The sequence below is a fragment of the Ostrinia furnacalis genome, unplaced genomic scaffold (assembly GCF_004193835.3).
Source record: "Ostrinia furnacalis isolate ACB-3 unplaced genomic scaffold, ASM419383v2 OfSCF7368, whole genome shotgun sequence".
In the NCBI taxonomy this organism is placed as follows: domain Eukaryota; kingdom Metazoa; phylum Arthropoda; class Insecta; order Lepidoptera; family Crambidae; genus Ostrinia; species Ostrinia furnacalis.
The window spans coordinates 147,050-167,373 of record NW_021137607.1 but is presented as its reverse complement, the minus strand read 5'-3'; the positions used below and the strand labels follow the sequence as shown (position 1 = coordinate 167,373).

The 20,324-nt window shown below is 37.0% G+C and overlaps 2 protein-coding genes across 3 annotated transcripts; both read right to left on the bottom strand.

The window, feature by feature from the left end:
- Positions 1 to 856: 856 nt before the first annotated feature.
- On the bottom strand, positions 857 to 12,782 carry LOC114364296 (pancreatic lipase-related protein 2). 2 transcript variants are annotated; one of them, XM_028320398.1, is made up of 11 exons: positions 12,104 to 12,782; positions 11,556 to 11,673; positions 9,913 to 10,060; positions 9,144 to 9,305; positions 8,289 to 8,384; positions 8,054 to 8,201; positions 5,189 to 5,409; positions 4,123 to 4,288; positions 3,023 to 3,161; positions 1,600 to 1,791; positions 857 to 1,051 (listed from the first exon to the last, which is right to left on the bottom strand). In XM_028320398.1, the coding sequence occupies exons 1-11, from the start codon at positions 12,201 to 12,203 to the stop codon at positions 964 to 966; spliced, it is 1,578 nt and encodes a 525-aa protein (XP_028176199.1). In that variant the 5' UTR covers positions 12,204 to 12,782; the 3' UTR covers positions 857 to 963. The 2 variants fall into 2 exon arrangements, with proteins under 2 accessions (XP_028176199.1, XP_028176200.1); XM_028320399.1 differs by lacking the exons at positions 8,054 to 8,201; positions 8,289 to 8,384; positions 9,144 to 9,305 and adding exons at positions 6,010 to 6,157; positions 6,251 to 6,346; positions 6,978 to 7,139.
- Positions 12,783 to 12,925: 143 nt separating this feature from the next.
- bora (aurora kinase A activator-like protein bora) lies at positions 12,926 to 19,875 on the bottom strand. The gene is made up of 8 exons (XM_028320396.1): positions 19,685 to 19,875; positions 19,428 to 19,592; positions 18,880 to 19,016; positions 17,911 to 17,996; positions 17,613 to 17,804; positions 16,740 to 16,985; positions 15,073 to 15,367; positions 12,926 to 14,738 (listed from the first exon to the last, which is right to left on the bottom strand). The coding sequence occupies exons 1-8, from the start codon at positions 19,801 to 19,803 to the stop codon at positions 13,897 to 13,899; spliced, it is 2,082 nt and encodes a 693-aa protein (XP_028176197.1). The 5' UTR covers positions 19,804 to 19,875; the 3' UTR covers positions 12,926 to 13,896.
- Positions 19,876 to 20,324: the final 449 nt, after the last annotated feature.

The window sequence follows — 20,324 nt, the reverse complement described above, 5'->3', positions numbered from 1 at the left end:
TTTTACCCAAATTATTAATTTTTATTATCCAATCCAAATGTGTTAATAAATCGTTAAGGCTTGGTATTTCTGCTAAAGTAGGTATTTCACGCTGTCAAAATCTGCGCGCGCAATATTTCGCCGAAGACAGCGCGCCAAAGAGCTCTCCCAGCTACACAGTATAAAAATACCAGTTGGTTAGGTTAGGTTGACTTCTTTCCGTTCAAGCGTCACACTCACAACACTTTCTAATACAAATCATATCCAAGTGATACAAATTAAAACACCTTTCAGAATTTTTGGGAACATATTTTAGAATCGAATNTTTTGAACTGCGTTCCGTAACTATAAATTTTCTTATTTTACCCAAATTATTAATTTTTATTATCCAATCCAAATGTGTTAATAAATCGTTAAAACTAAATCTAAATTGTCAAAACTATAATAATTCAAAAATACCTATTTTTGTTTCAGAAATGATTCACTTAGTGCTGGCCGAGAACAATAAAAAATTGGTTCGTTCAGTCCTCAGGTCTGAAACAACTGAACTGAACAAAAGGAATAAAAATCTGGACCGTCCTGTGGGACCGTCCTTCCTACCCTTTTGATCAATTCTTTCCACCCTACTTTATTTGAAGCTTAATTCTAGAAAAAGAGCCTCAGAATATCACTAAGGGGTCCAAATCAAAATCACAGATATCTACATAAATAATGAGTATATTTATTGCTTTCCTTGAAAACGATACATTTTTAATGTTATATTAACGGTACAATTAAAATTTAAAATAAAAATTGAATAAATATACACTTTTTTACGTAACACCTTAAAACTAAAAGCTAATTAAAACATTTTAATCTAGTTGTTTTGTAAAATCTCTAAACCTTATTATAAAATGTAAATACTAGTACAATACTTTTTGTAATTTAAAGTTGCATTGATTAAGTGCATTGTCCGAGGCCTGATATTTTTTTTATTTCTGCTGTTCATTTTCTTAATTTACAATATTTCGTTTTCATTATTGTTGGCAGATTTGCGACCACTGGTTTGTTCAGCTTGGGACAGACGGTGATACTGTAAATGAAAATAAATATTATTTAGATAGGTAATATAACTCACAAGTAGTTGAAAAGATATAAGGTCGGACAGCATTTGCGCGGCACAGCGCGGCACTGAACGGTACGACATAAACCGAGCAAATTATTCTTTCAATCATTTTGTATGGAGTATGTCGCATTGTGGAGGATTGCGCGTCGCAGCACAGTAGCTTACGAGATAATATTTTGAGACGCAGTGCTGTGCCGCGTCGTGCCGCGCAAATGCGGTCCGACCTTTATTGATTTTTAAGGTCCTATCACTCGCCAGTGGCGCTAACTGGATGCAATTTAAGTCTAGTATCCGCTTGAGCATGCTCAGGCGAATGAGCGGCTCATTGGCAGAGCTGCTCAAGTGGAGACGCCTGAGCCGAGCCTGAGCCTGAGTGCTCACGGTCATGAGCGGGTCGCCCAAATGAGCCGCTCACACTTGAACATGCTCAATTTCCCATGCAACAAGGCCTAAGGAAACCCTCACGGGCAATTACTATAATATCCGACAATCATTACAGGCGTTTTGATACTCACTCTGTATTATACTCTATGGACGAGAACTTAAGGTACTCGACATAGATGCTGGGCGACTTGATCAGCCTCCAGGTCATCGGGTTGAAAAGGTTCGTCTCATACTTCCACTCCACAATCACGAAGACCGGCGGATGGCCCTTGTCTTTGACGGCTATCATTTTCTTCTCTATGTCTCCTGGTTTGTAGAATTTTCTGGAACAATAAAAAAGACCATTTAGATAAGTGATTCTACTATTTATGCTAAATTTCTAAAAGAGGAATCTCGGATCCTCTGTAGTTAGGATATAATTTAGTAAACTTGCAACACAACAGCAATTAGCTTTTCCGAAATTACTTTGTGACTATTGGTATTTAAAAGCAAAAGATTAGAATAGGCTATTTACTTTTTTCCGCATATAATTATGTAAGATCATTGACGCATATGGCAATAAAAATAAAAAATTTGCAATTATTGCGTTTGTTTCACATGGAAAAATAAATCTCGACATGCGCGATATTTTGCAATCTTAACTTTTGCTTACATTGTATAATAACTGTCACTTGACCTAATTATATGACGTTATTAAAATCATCGCGATAAGCAAATCACAATAAAAGTTATATTACCTAACAGTTGTACAAAATTATCTCATAATTATTTAATGTTACATTAACTTACTAATATACGAATAAACGTCACGGATCGCTTGACTTTGTTGTAAATATTTGGTTATCAATAAAGACGTCAATGTATAATCTTAAAATTGCGCATTTCCTTTTATTTATTTATTAAACTTGAATAGAAGTTGTGGGATATTTAATCCGATTGATACAAATTACAAATTATACAACCCCATTTTTAATCAGTTAAAAATGTTTCATCATTACAGTCATAGTATAAAACAATGTCGCTTTCCGCTGTCTGTCCCAATGGCGGGTCGCAAGTGTTTTATAAAACAAAGGCAAATCGCAATAAAAAATAACAATTTATTATCAAAGTTGCTGTAAAAAAGCCACTGGGTATATTACAAAAAGTAAAACGCCAGTTGAACACTTGTTTAAATCATCATTTAGATTAGAAATGTCATTTTAAACCTTCACCGTGGCATTCAAGGGCCAATGTTTTTGCTATTTGCTCTTTGCTTTCGGTGACTATTTTTAACGAGTGTAGCGTGCTAATAAAGATTTTTCACCATTTAAGAAAAAGTGTTGTATGTGTCATAACTATGTTATTTAGGCTACGTGCAGACCATCGACTTTTAGTTGGACTATTGAACTCGATTCCAATTTGTATGAAGAATCGGCCGATACTAAATCGGTGTAATATGCGCATTTTCATACATCTCCATACTTATCAACATCCCGATCCAACTATCGACCAACTAAAAATCTGTGGTCTGCACCTAGGCTAAGAATAAACGCAGTTAGAATGTATTATACTCACTGTTCATCGTCCAGGTACTTGTGCTCGCTCTTGTTGTTGTTTCTGTCGACTAGAGTGATGGACACCTTCCCCGACTCGGGACCGTGGGTTCGGCTCTCGGTAGAGTTCGACACCTTGAGCGTCACTTCGTAATGCACTCCTGGAAAAAGTAAATAAATAAATTATCTCATGTAAGAGTAAATAAACTATCTCATAGCATGTCGCAGCAAAAGGAAAGAGCAAACTCGAAGGCCGTTTGGTGTAGTAAAGTACGGCCAACGAGAAGCGACACCAAATGTAAACAAACCCTATGTCATTGTCATTTGGAATAGTAGGGGTGGGTTGAACCACCTATCTTTAACGGTAACTATGACGATAACCGGTGCTTTTTGTACGGAATTTGATAGATTTTTGACGTTTGTCAAAGTTAAAGTAAGATGGTGCAACCAAGCCTAAGGGTTTGACTTTGACATATTTTGGCGGGAGAACGAGACATTACGACAAATACACAAGATGGGATGAGACAGAATAGATTGTCAATTCAAAAGTCGAATCGACCTTTTGTATCGCTTCTCGTTGGCCGTAGTTTAGATTCTATTACAGAGGTTGCGGGTTCGAGCGGATCTATTGTACAAGCTTTGCTTAGTTTGGGACTTTATGGCATAATGCATGTCAAAGATTTTTATTATTTATTCATTACTAGCTGACCCGGCGAACTTCGTACCGCCTTAGCGTAGAGATTTTCTTAATATTTTTTTCCGTAAGAACCATCCTTGGACTTCCACAAACATTAAAAAAAAAGAATTATCGAAATCGGTTCAGCCGTTCACACGTGATGCCGTGACAACGCGAAACGGGTTTCATTTTTATATATATAGATTTACTTTACTTTCACAGGCTGGCGGCAGCATCCCGGTTAAATCGAGATTCTGGTATACATTTTGTAAGGTCATGTAAGCCTGGGATAACATTACCTCTTCGTCACCTTCGTCACTATTTACTCAATTTAAAAGTAATTGTATTTCGGACACTATAAGAAATTGTTTGAAATTTTGTTACTATCAGGCACCCAATCAATCTGTTAAAACTATCATAAACAAAGCATAATCTGACAAACTTACTGCAGAAAGGCTTGTTGTTCCCAGTCATAGAGTAAAGAGCTATGTTCGAGTTGGTATCGACGAGGCCGGCGTTGTGCAGCCGCTTGTAGAAACTGTACGAATGGTAGCCCATCGGGATGCAGAAGTGTTTCAGGTCGCACGTCGTACAGTTGCCGGCGAGGAAGGCCTGCGAATGCACATAGCGTTAAAATAATACTATTAACGATAAAATAACACTTCAGTAGTTTGTTGTTTTAACGTCTAGATTATAGTATAGGTATATCTATAAATATTTACTAACATTTCCAAAATATATTTTTATTATCTTTAAATTTTAATTACAAATCTTTAATAAGCGTTATTTTCTAATAGTGTATACATACATGCTTTATTCTATAATTTTTAACTGATTTTCATAATTATTTTTAAACTGTTATTTGACACACAACCGGACTTTAAGTTTGGGCGGCAAAATGCTCATACGCGAGCACTCACGTTTCACGGAAAGGCGCGACTACTCTAGGGTTAAAAATAAGAGATAAAAGTTGTATATTATGGGGAATTAAAATGAAAGCTCGTTATGACTACAGAAATTAAAAGCAGAACTGTACTTTAAAAACGGTATGATAAGTTCAATCATTTGTTTGTTTATTTAAAGGTCGCCGTGATTGCATTGGAATTCGTCTTTAATGTGCGAAATCTAACAAAAATATTGATAGCATTGTTGGACTTTGAAGTCTGTTAATTGTATGCATTTGTAAATGTAGTCTTCCACCTAGTATAGTCTCCAGTAATGGATCTATTCCGCTGTAGAAACCATGCGTAGATGCTGCAGGTTCTTAGCCTGTGACATAATTATGTATGTACTAATATCTAGTATTACTTATGGTGTACAGTACAGTACAGTCAACGTCAAATAGTTCATGACACCCAAAGTGGCCAAAAAGTTGATAACACAACTTTTTTAAATTATAACAAAGACGTGTGGCGAACTTTTTGGCTACTTTGGGCGACACAAACTATCTTTTTGGCTACTTTGGGAGTCACAAACTATTTGGTGCTGGCTATAGTTCACTGTTCAACTCACCTCATAAGACTCGCACTGCATCGCGATGAAAGGGCAATTAGGCGCTATGCTCTCAGTGAAGTATTCGTGACTCTTGACGTGGTGACAACTCAGCATCCTGGTGACGGAAGGCGTAAAGTCCCCGTCGGGATTCGAACGCGCATTCGCCGCGCAACCTGGCTGCAACGCCCCGCCGTTGGGGTAAAAGTCCACGTGTCCTATAGCTTCTGACATGCCGAGACCTGGGAAAGACAAATTAATTGGAATTAGAAAATCCACATGCACTTAGGCCTGTAGGTATCACAAAATTCACAAAACGACTCGCAAAGCTTGATTCGAAGTCCAGTAAAAATACTCTTGGGATTATTATTAACGAACTAACGACTATCACATATTATGGACCTCTATGAAAAAAGCGTGGGTGTGGCATTATGATTGTGTGGCATTTATTGTACTTATTAAGTTTTATCATAATGGCTTGTTTTTAAAGACACCCCCATTAGAATAGACCTTTAAAAACACGTCCCAGTAGGTATAATAATAAGAAGAATCTATTTAAAATTTTAGATGGGCTACGCATGTAAAATACCAAATGGAGCAAACGGTACCCATGCTCGCAAGATGGAAAGGGCGTCCGAAAACAAAATGATGAACAAAGACGATATTCGCCTAATCTTGGGACCATGCTGGACCAGAGTAGCGGTCATTGGAAGGGGCTGGAGGAGGCCTATACCAAGAGGCACGCCGAATTACAAGACATACTCTAATTCGAAAAAGAAGGGCTTTATTGTTATTTTAGACGAATTAAAATTGACAAAATAGCTCAGCGAATATCAAATTACCTGACATGTAGAGCGGGATAGCATTCGTGTGTATGATGTCTACGAATTTTGCATCGGACCGGTCCAGGCGCACGATGGTAACGGTCTTGCTGAAGTGAGGAGCCGCAGGGTCCAGTCCCGTGATCCTTCCTAGTTTCAAATTGAATTTCTGCAAAAAAATGAAAGAAATGTTTGAAAACTTTCAATCACGAAATGTGTAAAAAAGTAGTTCCATATTAATTTCAATAAAATGTTTTTGTACCTTTTGCAACGCATGCCCACAATAGCCACCAAGATGTGCGCCCAACGAGTGTCCAATGAAGTGGAAATTGTCCACGTTTGAAAGTCCAAGTTCAACCTACAAATGGCAAAGATATTTTATGTAACTTGAATCGCAGCTTGATCACGTTAGCGTGAAAATCCTAATCCTCTTACTGCTTTAGCGCCAACCAGTTAGCTCCACTATCTAGGCCAATAACGTAGGACTTTACTTGTCATTGGCGCCAACTGGTGAGAGAAAATACATTATGTCCTATTAAGCCCTCTATTTTGGCTTCCACCAAGGCAGAGCGAAGAAATGTTTTGAATAACCAATCATATTTCATTAAGATTTAATGAAATTAACAGAACAGGTGGAATTGTGTAAAGCAATCGTAATCATTTGACAGTTCATAACGTACGATTATTCTGTCAAAGGCTTTGTTTAACTGACTTTATCGTACGTTATGAACTGTCAAATGATTACGATTGCTTTACACAATTCCACATATCATTGGTTTTTAAAAACATTTTTCGGCTCCGCTCCGCCTTGGTGGAAATCGGGCCTTAGTTGGAAGATGAGCAAGAGGACGTTTTTAGAATATGCATTTCAAGTTATCTTGTCATCAGAAGACTACCTTTTTATGACAAAATCTCACATAAATAAAAACTACATAAGATGCTTAGCTTGTTGTATAATGAGACTAATATATTTATTTATCTATACTTACATAAAGATTGTGGACAAGATGGGCCGTCATGACGCCGACGAGCCGTATGTTAGCTACCGCCTGCCCGTAGGGTGGCTGCGAGCCGCCTACCCAGTCTACCACCATCACCGTCGCCGCGTCGTTCCCTTCGATGTTCAGTAGCGCATTCACCATGTCTTGGATCTGGTAAGACAGAGGTATTATGTTTAATAAGATCATTTACAAAATTAAGTCAATGTCAAGTTACACTAACGGCCGTATTCACAAACGATGCTTGCTTAAGTGAAGCAGCAAATCGAACGCACAGCGTTGAATAAAGCTCTGTGATTGGTTCGTATGTCCCTGTGCGTCCACGCGCATTGTGTGACCTCATAGTAATGTTTGTGAATACGGGCGTAAATACATTTCGCGTTCAGTACCGTTGCTCTGTCTTAGTTTATGAACTGATACTCAAAATTTAACTCTGTGATTAATCGTGTTCAAATTCAATCAATAATGGCACATTTTAATTTAATTCAGTGAAAAGATGAAGACCTATCAGAATAAGATGCACCAACTAAGAAAAAGAAAAGTTTTGAACTAAGAGTTCAAGAAGATGCATAAAAACAATAAAATGCTTCATCGATACGATAGCAAAAACACAGCTCATAAGTAGCTCATGATTGACAAGTTTGACTATAATATCGAAACAAAAATATTTGATTTGAATTTGAGACACAATTATCATTTGGAGCAGTGGTGATTCGGAGAAAGAGNACACGTCCTAGTAGGTATGATAATAAGAAGAATCTATTTAAAATTTTAGATGGGCATATGCTGCGCATGTAAAATACCAAATGGAGCAAACGGTACCCATGCTCGCAAGATGGAAAGGGCGTCCGAAAACAAAATTATGAACAAAGACGATATCCGCCTAATCTTGGGACCATGCTGGACCAGAGTAGCGGAGAATAGAATTCATTGGAAGGGGCTGGAGGAGGCCTATACCAAGAGGCACGCCGAAATTACAATACATACTCTAATTCGAAAAAGAAGGGCTTTATTGTTATTTTAGATGAATTAAAATTGACAAAATAGCTCAGCGAATATCAAATTACCTGACATGTAGAGCGGGATAGCATTCGTGTGAATAATGTCTACGAATTTTGCATCGGAACGGTCCAGGCGTACGATGGTAACGGTCTTGCTGAAGTGAGGAGCCGCAGGGTCCAGTCCCGTGATCCTTCCTAGTTTCAAATTGAATTTCTGCAAAAAAATTAAAGAAATGTTTGAAAAATTTCAAATGTGTAGTAAAAATTATGCCATATTAATTTAAATAAAATGTTTTTGTACCTTTTGTAATGCATGCCCACAATAGCCACCGAGATGTGCGCCCAACGAGTGTCCGATGAAGTGGAAATTGTCCACGTTTGAAAGTCCAAGTTCAACCTACAAATGACAAAAATATTTCGTGTAACTTGAATAAAATGCAGCTTAATTAATCAACTCCTCCTTCTGATCCTCTGTTGATATTGTTATCGATTCAGCGTTCATTTGTTGGCGCCGCCACTGTCTAAGCCCAGTGACTGTTGGGAGATTATTTACCAGTGGCGCCAACTGGTGACCGTAAATACAAATGTCCAAGTTTGAAGGAGGACGATTACTTAAAATAGAAGACGTTGTAGGATATGCATTTAAAGTTATATTGTCATCGAAGAACAGTCAGCAGCATATGAGAATACTTAATTATTATTGTGAAAAAATCTTACTTATGAGAACTACATAAGATGCCATAGATGACAGAGACAATGCCATCATCTCATCTGCTTAGTAAGCAGCTAGGTTATTATTGTAAAAAATATAAATATTTATTAATACTTCTTCTTGTCGTGTCGACAACAAGCTTACACTGTGTCAGCCCAAAACTCTGCTACAAGAGCGTAGACAATATCATTAATTAAATCTATACTTACGAGCAAAAGTATGGAATCACCATCTTGCGTTTTGGTCCCAACGATCTGAAGAACTCAGTGACTATTTATGCATCTATGGTATCAAGTTAAAGTTTTGTAATGTAACCTTTAAACTGGTACCATTTTTAATTTAATCTTCATAGTCGTTTAGCTACAAAGATTACTCAAAACGAATGGGGTGATTCCATACTTTTGCTCGTGAGTGTTTATACACTCACGAGCAAAAGATACTTACATAGAGATTGTGCACAAGATGGGCCGTCATGACGCCGACGAGCCGTATGTTAGCTACCGCCTGCCCGTAGGGTGGCTGCGAGCCGCCTACCCAGTCTACCACCATAACCGTCGCCGCGTCGTTCCCTTCGATGTTCAGTAGTGCATTCACCATGTCTTGGATCTGGTAAGACAGAGGTAGATGTTTAAGATAATTTACAAAAGTAACGCCCGTATTTACAAACGATGCTTGCTTAAGTGAAGCAGCAAATTGAACACACGGAGTTGAATAAAGCTCTTAAAGCTCTGTGATTGGTTAGTATGCCTAGTGAAAAGGTGAAGATCTATCAGGATAAGATGCACAAACTAAGAGAAAGAAAAGTTTTGAACTAAGAGTTCAAGAAGATATAAAACAATAAAATGCTTCATCGATGCGAATCGATCCGCTCATAAGTAGGCCTGATTGACAAGTTTGATTATAATATCGATACAAAAAAAAATTTTGAATTTAAGACACAATTATCATTTGGGGCAGTGGTCATTCGGAGAAAAAAAAGAACAGCAATCTTTAAAGTGATGTACTAACATTGATGTCAATAATTTATCATGTTTACAAAACAAGTTTTATTTGGGTTGTTGTGACTGGTATAATGACAAGTTTATTGTTCGCAGAATCCGGGATCACATCTATGCAATAGGTAAATAATCGCTGCAATTTTCAATGAATTGTTAATAAGTAAACATAAACAACTTTTTAATTAGTTATTAATATGTAAACATAAACAACTCACCCAAGGCTTATGGCCTCCTTCGAGGAATCCGTGCGATATAAAATAAAATGGACCTCTGGGGTCGATGTTGGCATTCCTTATTCTGTCGATGTTGTCTGCCTGAAGAAACACCGGCGTTTTTCGATTCCGTCTTGTAAATGTTGGATAGCTAAAAAAATACACAATCTTGTTATTTTCAATGTTAAACTATAAAAAAACTACACAAACATGTTTTTTGTAATAACTATACTACTAGGCCAGCATAGAGCTGATATATTTTGTAGATAAGATTTAAACATGTCTATTTTCATCCCCGTTAGAACAGTTTTATCACGATTCCCGAACATTCAAAGTTCAACGGACCCAAATAACTTTTGCCCACTCGATAATGCGGTGCATCGAAAAATAAATCGTTTATCAAAGCTCGAGATAGTGAACGTCATTATGCAATTGCTACGTAAACTGTTGTTTTGTCTCATGTATGATTGATTGATGTCACGGACGAGCCCCCACTGTTATCTTGTGTTTAAATGTTTATATGTAAGCGAAGCGGATCTTAGAGAGTAATTAAGCGTTACGCGATAACGTTATCGGGTTATAGGCATTAGAGTGAGATGAGGGGAGGTTGTTTATCGTATTACATAAATTAATTGCACCACACCTCTTTTGTTTTAAACTCTGCGTTAAATTTAGCTTTTTCTTCAGTAGCTTTTTCCTGCTACTTCGTCTATTACAATATCGTAGTTAATCAATGATTCTGACGGATAATATTGTAATGTTTCATCAAAATAAGCCCAGTTGTTTTTGCGTGAAGAAGAAACAAACATCATAGCAACCATCCTCAATAAGGTTCGAGTTTTTAATATGAGTAGATAGGTAGAGAAGATTAATATGACCCGGATGTTAAAAAGGCAGATAATTAATTAAAACTTATCACACAATACATTCCTCTTTGTGTCGCATAAATTAAGATGAGCATATTTATAACTGTTAATTGGAAGAAGGATATTTTCATATAAGATGTCAGTTGAACAGCTAAAATTAGATATAGGGTAAATTAATGTAGAGACAAGATCCTGAGAGTCGTATTTATACTATAAGACGCAGGACAAGCCGTGAGTAAATAATTATGTAACTCGTATAAAAAAAAAACATCGCGTTGAGAGCTGTGTTTCTTTATCATAAGACGTAGAAAGTTCGTAGAGACTTCATACGCTCTGATCACGATTCGAGCATATCCTAGACACAGTAGGACTCCCTTAGATGAGCAGTTTGATAATAAAATTACCAGACCGATGTTTGTTTTTCCCATCTACATGCGTCACAGGAATGCAATGAGAATGCCAATGCACGAATGCAAAATATTTGCCTATCCGGTTTGATTAAAAGATGCAAAAGTAATAGGGATATTGATAAAATATTATTAGCGCGATGTTCAAACAGCGCGACGGTCTTTTCATTTTTGCAAGTCAGATTTTACGCTAGATTATTTTAAAGTAAGGTAGCAGGGCCAGGAAGGCGCTGGATGCAGGCCGCTAGCAACTGAGCGATGTGGAAATCATTGGGCTCCCCCAAAGGCCTCCTCCTATGTTCAACAGTGGACGTCCTGTGATTGAAATGATGATGATGATATGTGACGTTAGCAATAGTATTATAGTTCTTACCGTATAGCCATAGATTCAGGACTCAAAGGAAAGTAGTTGTCAGGCCGGTTCTCGGTCCAAGGATACGCCTTCGAGAAGCAGCCATAGTTTCCGTAGCATCTTTCCCACTCCATGTCATCTAAAAGTTAAAGAATAACACGTCAAAAATGTAGAACATTAGGCATACATTTTTCATTCAAACGTCTTTGGAGATGTGTCAGTGAGGTGTTAGGTATCAGTGTTGGTGCAGTCTTCAATTTATCTATTAGAAAAATATAAAATATATTTATGGGATAAATCGAAATAAACAACCATATAGCTTTTAAAACTAATTTCCCCCTCTTTTAGCGCACTTCAGCCTACTATTAGACTCACTGGAGGGCGTTTACCAAAACATAAATACCGACTTACCTATTTTAGTTGTTCTTACAATCCGTCCATAGAACATTAGTGTGCAAGCAAGATAACTTGACTAAAATGTAAAATAATGTCACTAATTTCTACATTTGCTGACCACGTTGTCAATTCAGCGATGCATTTTCAGGGCAAGCGAAAAAAACAATACTAACCGCTATAACTGCCGGGGAAGTTCGTCACATCGGTTCCATTCTGTCTGTCCATCAGAACCATAATGGTCTGCAGCATCAGCGTTGCACTCGTCCCATTCATTTTGTAACACAAACGTCCACTAGTGCAAACTATGCTCGATTCGCGCGTTATCTTTGTTGAAATACGATCAGTGATTGACCCGTGTAACTGTACTGTGTGACAGTGTAGTGTAAAATGAGACGTGTGAACGCCAGCGGCGCGTTATATACTAATGAAATGCAGAGGAGGCAACCTCTAGCTCTGGCATTACCTAAGAGACCCTCGGAGAGTTCGCAGACGTTCCGGGATACGAGATAAGAGAGGTTACGACGTTATCACTCGGCTATTTGTTAAAAACCGATTGACGCACGAGCCAGTCTGGGCGATACTGTGGGCGGTATGCTGTGTATACATGGCGCGTAATTAATATGATAGTAATCTTATGCTAATTACATTAAATGCACACTTCTAGATAGTGGTAGTAATAGGCAGGGGTAACCTTAATCGGTTGGTTTGAAATGTTAGGTGAAAATCTGTAAAAGCAACATGTTTGGAATAAATGAAAATAACATACTATTATCTCAATTTCAAGATAATATCTCTCTTTTTGTGTCCTGTGATCTTTGACATAAAAGAAGACTCCGCAAATTTATTAAGAGCTCGATATGTGCACTTATTTTATTAATTTATATACTTGTAAAAACACGCCAGCCCCAGGTCAGTTCAGTTATTTTCATTGCTTTTCTGAAATAATGTTAAAATCTATATGTTAATAAAATGGAATTCAATAAAAGAATTAGGGGTAAACATTTCGAAAATAATATTATAACATCATATAAGTAGTCAATCGAAGTAAACAAGCGACGGACTTTGAAACCGTTCTTGATAAAGCCCTCAATTAACAAATTAAAATCATAAAGCAAATAACGCCGTAATCAGTGCCTTTAACAAACTCGATACACGAATTTGATTGTGTTTTAGTTAAGTAAACTGCTTAATATATTAATAAACTTTAGACATCTATTTTAAATCAGTAATAGACTTCACGAACAAGGCATTGATTCTATCCCAACATTTGCCAGACATACTTTATCTTTGAAGAACATTGAAATCTGCTACTCTGCGAATAAATTATCACAATAGTAGTAAATAGAAAATGGGGTTTATACAGTAAAAATAAGATTAAAGTTACATATTTATTAAATTCGAAAATAGAAAAAAAAATACTATAAATAAAAATGAACATTATTTTACTAAGTAGGTATGGAACCATTTGCATGTTTCTATCCGCGTCATGTTTCTACGCAAAAGGTCGTTACACCACGTATCGAATATGAATTATTAAAAGGTAGGGGCGTAACGATCAAGCCTGTAATTGATCAAATAAGAAGCAACCAATTTAAATATTAGCTTATCGACGGTTAAAACTCGGTTCAAATCAATCTAGTTTTATTTACCCTTGAAACTTGGGTATATTTTGCGTATATCTCAATGTCGCACAAACTATAAGTTGTTATCACCTAACATATGAAAATCCCAGGGTATTTCAGTCAATTTAATTAAAATTTTACTTGACTCAAGTAAACGCACAGTACTCAAAAATCACAAAATAATTATTTCATGCAAAATACTTATTCCTTAGTCATAGCTTCATTATTAACAAAATCATTCGCAACATAATCAAATAAAACTATCCACAATAATGGACTAACGTCAAAACTTTCGTCTAAATGCATATAAAATTCATAATAATATACTTAAAATTAACTCAGTGCTATGAATGAAGTTTGCGCGATTTGTTCTTCGACGGTGTCGATGAAAAGTTGCAGTTGAACGTCATGTCCTCAGTGAAAAGATCCGACATGGACATGGCTTCATTTTTGTTGGAAGAGTGTACCAAGAAGCGGTCGAAATCTTCCGTGGCAATGTTCTCTTTGTCCTCAACTTTCGCTTCTGAGAAACGAAAACTGGCAACTTTTTTCACTGAACCATCATTGCCAGTATAAAACTGGGTACCGTCGGCCGAGTTCTCATCTTTGAAGCCGCTGTCAACTCTCATCCAGTGCACGTTAGATATCTCTTTCAAAGCAGTCTTACTATTATTAGCCTTTGATAAGTCAGTCACAGTCAACTCAGAGGGTTTTATGGCACTCTCGTAATAGCTAGATCCGTTAGCGTAAAACGTGTTTTCGTTAAACCCACTGTCGACTCTTTTAAAACTACTTGAACTATCGCCTCCGGCTTTGGTGGCATCGGTGGGGTAATCAAATTGAGATATGTTTTCAGTCAAGAACTTGAGATCAACGTTATTAAAATCTATCTTCTTATGCTCCATATTGAGTGCATTCTCGAAATTGTCTAAGCTACAATCTAGGTTCATGTGTACGGGCGTAAGTATTGTTGGTGCACGAATTTTGCTAATTTCATGGGAAAGCACGTTGCTGGTTGTTTTTCCCTTGATTGGTGTGTCATCTAATATATTGAGACTGTGGATTTGAGTGGACGACTGAATTTCTGTATGAATTTTAGTCGATTCTGCTTTGGCCTGAATTATGCTTGATTCTTCAGCCATAGACCACGCTACTTTCTTGCCTAGCGGTGATCTTGTGTCCGAATCTGTAAAATGGTTGAAAAAATGATAAAATTATTTCTATCAAACTAATGCCCGTTTTCACCATCAATCCCTATTTTTTAAGTGACCCCTATGAAAAGAAAATTCTTGTTAAGTGTTACCATAGGGGTCATTTAAAAATTAAGGATTGATGGTGAAAACGGGCATTAAACACCAGAGTATTATAAATATAAAACATTGTCAGCACACATCACTAACATTAGATAATAATGATGAATGAATAAGCTCTCATCATAAACAGTGCATTTTGTTTGCAAAAAAGGTACATTTATATGTGTTGGAATAGGCGTGAAAACGTATTTGTAATTATAAAATTACCTTGAGATTGGTCATGAAAAGATCCATCGACGCTCATATCCATACTAAAGTCAAGTTTCTGTACCGACCGGCTGCGGTGCAAACTCGACAAACTCAAGCTTCGTTTTTCCGCAAATGAAAATGACCCTTTCCTACTCCGTTGTGGTGAATCTTTCAACGACGTGCTTCTTTTCAGAACCGATTTGTTTGGCGTTTTACAAAAACACGGGCCCTTTTTTTCGCTCTCCGGTTCCGATAAAATGCAGTCCAAACAAGTTGCCATTGCTTCAGACTCGGGTGATGTAAAGTTGTTCTTCTGAAATATGTGTTTCACAAATATTAGTCATTCATTTCATAAATATTAGTCATTCATTATTACAATATTAGTCATTAATTATTACAATATTTTAAAACATGGATTTTTTATACACATTTATGTTTAGTTCGTTTAAAAAAGTAGTGTAATGTGTAATACTGCCTTTTTTTTTAATTTGGTGTGCCCAAAACCGTTCCACCAGAGGGTGGTACTTATCTAAAGGCTGAGTCCGCACTACAGTTTTTTCCCGCAAGCGGTAAACCGCCAAATCGCGAGGCCGCCCGAAATGTACGTAAAACCAGTCGCGGGAAAAAAACACAGTGAGGACACTTGCATTAGTTTTACTTGGTTATAAAATCACGCGGTTAAAAAGGACTCGGCCTAAAATGGGAAACATTTAGCGACAGCGCACACTGGGCGACAATCGCGGCGATCACGCTGCGGCTTGTGAATTTCTTATACAGGGTGTCCGTAATTCAACGTCAAGCCGGAACTGGGTGTTGAGGCAAGTTGTGATGGTTATCAGAATAATATAAAAAAAATCTATGTGGCATATTTTCAAAATAATAGGCATTTGAAAAAAATCAAAAAAATCTACTCCCCGTGACGGTCTTTTTACTCCTTTTGCCACAAATCTTCACTTTTTCCATTTGCAACTAAATACTGATAACCAGCACAACTTGCCTCAACACCCAGTTCCGGCTTGACGTTGATTTACGGGACACCCTGTATTAGCTGTCGTCGCAACAGAATATGAAATGAAGCGCGAGCGTCGAGTGGCCGCGATGGTCGCACAGTCGCTTATAGCAGGCCTGTTCATCTCCGCGAGTTTACATCGAAAACAAAACACGCACGATGGCCCACCTACAGGATACTATTCGGCAAGGCCTCACATACGAGCGAACATTGACTCACGCACGCGTATTCTTGTGTATGATGGAAGAAAATAAAGAAAATGGTGTACTAAATACTGTGCAGTATTTAACTGCCTAAATAATAATAAAAACACAGAATGTACTTTTTTAAGTTGCCTCAAGACACTGAGAGGTAAATAAGTAGTTAATATTATTCATGATAATTCATGCTAAATCATGTATTTTCTCCGCCATTTTCCGCAGTTTGGCACCTCACGTCACATCATTTTACCGAAGTCAGCCCTATAGCTTCGGCGCAGTGCCGATCACTGACGTTTGTCAACAAAATGGTGCTTGACTCTTGAGACAGGCTAAATTATACCATATTGTTAATGACATTGAGCATACATTTTTTAAATACCTTCGCGAAGTCAAACTTCTGTACGTAGTACTTATTATTATTCTGTGCTTATAGTTACAGATATGAAAATTTAAAATTATTTAAAACAAAATTTTACCTCCTCATCACTCGAAGTCGCTTTGGTCACTGGCGAAATAGACCTAAATGCGGGGGATGAAGATGCTCCCGACTCTGGGTCGATCCTCTTCGGGGTTTGAAACTGGATGGGGCTGAAACACGGCTCCCCGAAGTCAACGACATCCAGTATTTTGTTACGATAACAGGACTTCCCAGGATTTGAAGCACCTTTCTTGAGTGGGGTCCCAAAAGTCCGCCTCATTCCGTTAGCCACTAAATCGCGACTCTGCAAATTACAATACAAACAGCCTGAAGATGTGTATGTTTTGCTTTTTGGAAAAATGAGTGTATATTTTTATGTTTACAGCACACTATGCAGACGACATCGTAAAGGTAGCAGGGAAGCGCTGGACGCAGGCCGCTACCAATCGATCAACATGGAAAGCATTGGGGGAGGCCTATGTTCAGCAGTGGACGTCCTGTGGCTGAAATGATGATGATGATGATGATGATGCAGACCTTAAATTATTTTAAACCATGTCTCAAAATTTATAACTTGAAACTACTATACTAATTATACAGACAGGTATCACAAAACAGAACGCGCGAGTAGCAAAACGCGCGACTGCATGTGGAGAGAGTATGAACAATGAACATCTTCAAAGTACACGAATCGAATTCGAAACGGGCGAGTAAAAACACATCATCTGGACCAGCTCGAAGAAAAATATTGGAGGAGACATGTATAGGCACTCTTTTTTTTTATGCATGACAAGGCAGATATTTGACCGCAATCGCACCTAATGTTAAGTGAGATGCAGTCTAAGATGGTACATATCTGCCCTTTAAGTGCCTATTCACTCTCGCCTCGAAATACTCTGGCTAAGTAGTTCAGAAAAACGTTCGAACTTACCAAGTCTGGGCTGAATATTATGGGTGTATGTGCTTCATAGCTTGACGGCGGACGAGGCTCTCGCTCGACGTGTATTTCATCGTCTGTCTGCTCAGAGTCATAATGTTCCATATCGCTGTGCTCTTCGAAGAATAACTTCCGACGAAGAGAACCGTTGGCCGTGATTTCATAGTCGCCTGATATGTTTTGGTCCTGAAATTCACAACCAAAATTTAAATGATTAGAACTAGAAAAGAAATACATGCAAACAAAAAGAACAAGAAACTATAAAAGTAAATCTAAATTGTATTTTATGTACCTGTGTAAAAGTGCAAAATGGTTCAAGAATCTTTTCTATTTCTGGCGGTAGTTCTGGAGGCAGGGTCAATACAGTTTGTGCTGAAACTTAATCAAATCAAGCAATTAATAAAAAAATATGTCTATATCATTAGTCTAAAGGTAAATATAGTTTTAGATTAGAGTGTTATGTACATACAGGCTGTGATTTTGTAATCTCATCATAACCAATTATGACAAGAAAAATATAAATAGAACTTTAACTATTTCTTTATTAGAAAAAAACCTAGTTCAAACGTCTCCTAAAACTTTTGTGACGGCGCTTGTTACCGACCCCATGTACCCACATACTGTATTTTGAATGTGGTGTTTCAACCTGTTTTAACTTTAAGTGATAGATGTCAGAATGATATTTGCTGTGAAAAATCATGTTTATACTTATTTTAAACTTCGCTATTTATAAATAATAGCGGCTGAAATTGTATATTATTTTTTCTTATCACTATTCTGTCTGTAAGAATGTGATTTTTTAAAGAACACTATGCTAAATATGTAGTAACTACTGTTCATAATAAGCACATGTAGATACAAAGCTACTTTGTAAAGGATATAAAAACAACCTTAGATGAATCATTTTGAACATGAAAACAAGTTGTGATAAAGAAAAAGGATTAATTTTGAACTGTTTGTCCATTTTCAGGTACATATTTCAAGAGGTCAGTTCATATCAGTGGAGAAGAAACATTACATTTGACTATTTGCTTTATAATAGTGAAAATTTTGACCAATAAAGTTCTAAATCATAACCTACTTTTCAGTTAGAAAGAAAGAAACATTTATTGCCATGGACATCACAAAAGACAAAAGAGGTAAAATAAAAAAAAAAGCAAATAAGACAGAGGTGACATAAAACATACAATTAATGAGCAAGTCAACTGAACAGTGCAGTTAGTTACCTTAAGATTTAGTTAAATAATGATTGTATACTTACCATCCCTTAAAACAACAGTTTTCTCTTCAGTTAAGCTTGTTAACTTAATACTAGTATCGCTTGAGGTATGAAGCAAAGGCTTCACTTTTTTGGAAGACTCAAGTGGGCTTGGCATTACCATTTCTTGAGAAAAGAATCTGAAAATAAATTTCCTCTGTGAAATTAATGTTTGGTAATAATTATGACAATAGATGTCCAGGTCAGCAACCTTGAATATTTTTACAGTGCCATCTAGTCTTGAATTATTACCATGATCAATGAACAGGCATAAATCTATGGTTATTTATTTTCTATTACTACCTACTTGATAGTTGTTTCTAACTAAGGTAAATCCTATGGGTTAGTGATTGTGTATTCAACAATAAAGAAGTAAGAAATCTTACACCACTAGTTTGAGCTAGTGTGGAGTAGGTAGGGTTTAACTTTTATTTAGTTTCATTTGGAAACAAATGCCACACTGTGCAATAGTTAGCCAATACTTAATTCTTCTAATGAATGACTAAATTCAAAATACACCTGGTAAAAGATCATAGTTTGTTTATAATTACCTCTCCGTAGCCTCTTCAGCAATCCTTTCCAAGGCTGGGTCAGGAGAAGGCTCGAACTGGCTGTTGCATACAACTATGTCTGCTGGTACCAGCATACACGCCTGGTCGATATCCCAACGAAAGGATCCATTGTTTTTCTTTTTATATATCTTGCACATCCCCGGGCTAATATCACAAATATGTTCATGTTAAAAAAACATCTAATGGGGAAAATTGTGGGCTCTTTTCTACCACGAAACTTATTTCTATGTACTCACCTACATATCGGTTTGTGTAACCGATCTATTAATGCTTTATCGAAGGGATTCCGGACCTTTTTATTAGTCGGGGGAGTAGATTTATAGTTATTGGGACTCCCATCATTTTTATCACACATTTCGAAATTAACGTTTGAATTTTACAAAATAATCATGTCAGCCAATGCCAAAGCAACAGTAACCATAGACAACACCAATTTGACAGTTTACTTTTTATTGCCTTTGGTTGGAAAATAGAGGGGCAATCAAATCGTCATTTCCTCCTGTACTTCGAGTTAGAATTTTATGGAGAAGGACAATAATAGGATTGGTAAAAAGATAATGATGATTTTATTAATTATAGCCCGACCAGGAACATAAAAACCCTCGCCATGTTGTGGAAAACTAATGGTACTAATTCCTTTTAATGGCAACAGTAACTGAAAACTTCATTGACATGTCACCTTGCATGTCAGTCTATTGCTGTCAAAGTGTAAACAAACTTTATTTTAAATGTGCGCAATTGATTTTGTGAATTAAATTGCTAAAATCTTTTTACAGTCGTGAAAGAAAAGTGGTTCACAATGTGTTAAAGTATTTGTCGAAGAGAAATACTAAGGGTTCGGACAATATTTTCATTGAATAATGTTTCCGACAAAGG

Bases quoted from the DNA above. Each gene is read 5' to 3' on its own strand.
- LOC114364296 (XM_028320398.1), bottom strand. From the start codon at position 12,203: ATGAATGGGACGAGTGCAACGCTGATGCTGCAGACCATTATGGTTCTG. The intron at 11,674-12,103 runs GTTAGTATTGTT...TTTAACTTTTAG, and splicing joins CTTCCCCGGCAGTTATAGCG to ATGACATGGAGTGGGAAAGA. The intron at 1,792-3,022 runs GTGAGTATAATA...TTATTGTTCCAG, and splicing joins AAGTACCTGGACGATGAACA to AAAATTCTACAAACCAGGAG.
- bora (XM_028320396.1), bottom strand. From the start codon at position 19,803: ATGTGTGATAAAAATGATGGGAGTCCCAATAACTATAAATCTACTCCC. The intron at 19,593-19,684 runs GTGAGTACATAG...TTGTGATATTAG, and splicing joins TTACACAAACCGATATGTAG to CCCGGGGATGTGCAAGATAT. The intron at 16,986-17,612 runs GTAAGTTCGAAC...TGTAATTTGCAG, and splicing joins TAATATTCAGCCCAGACTTG to AGTCGCGATTTAGTGGCTAA.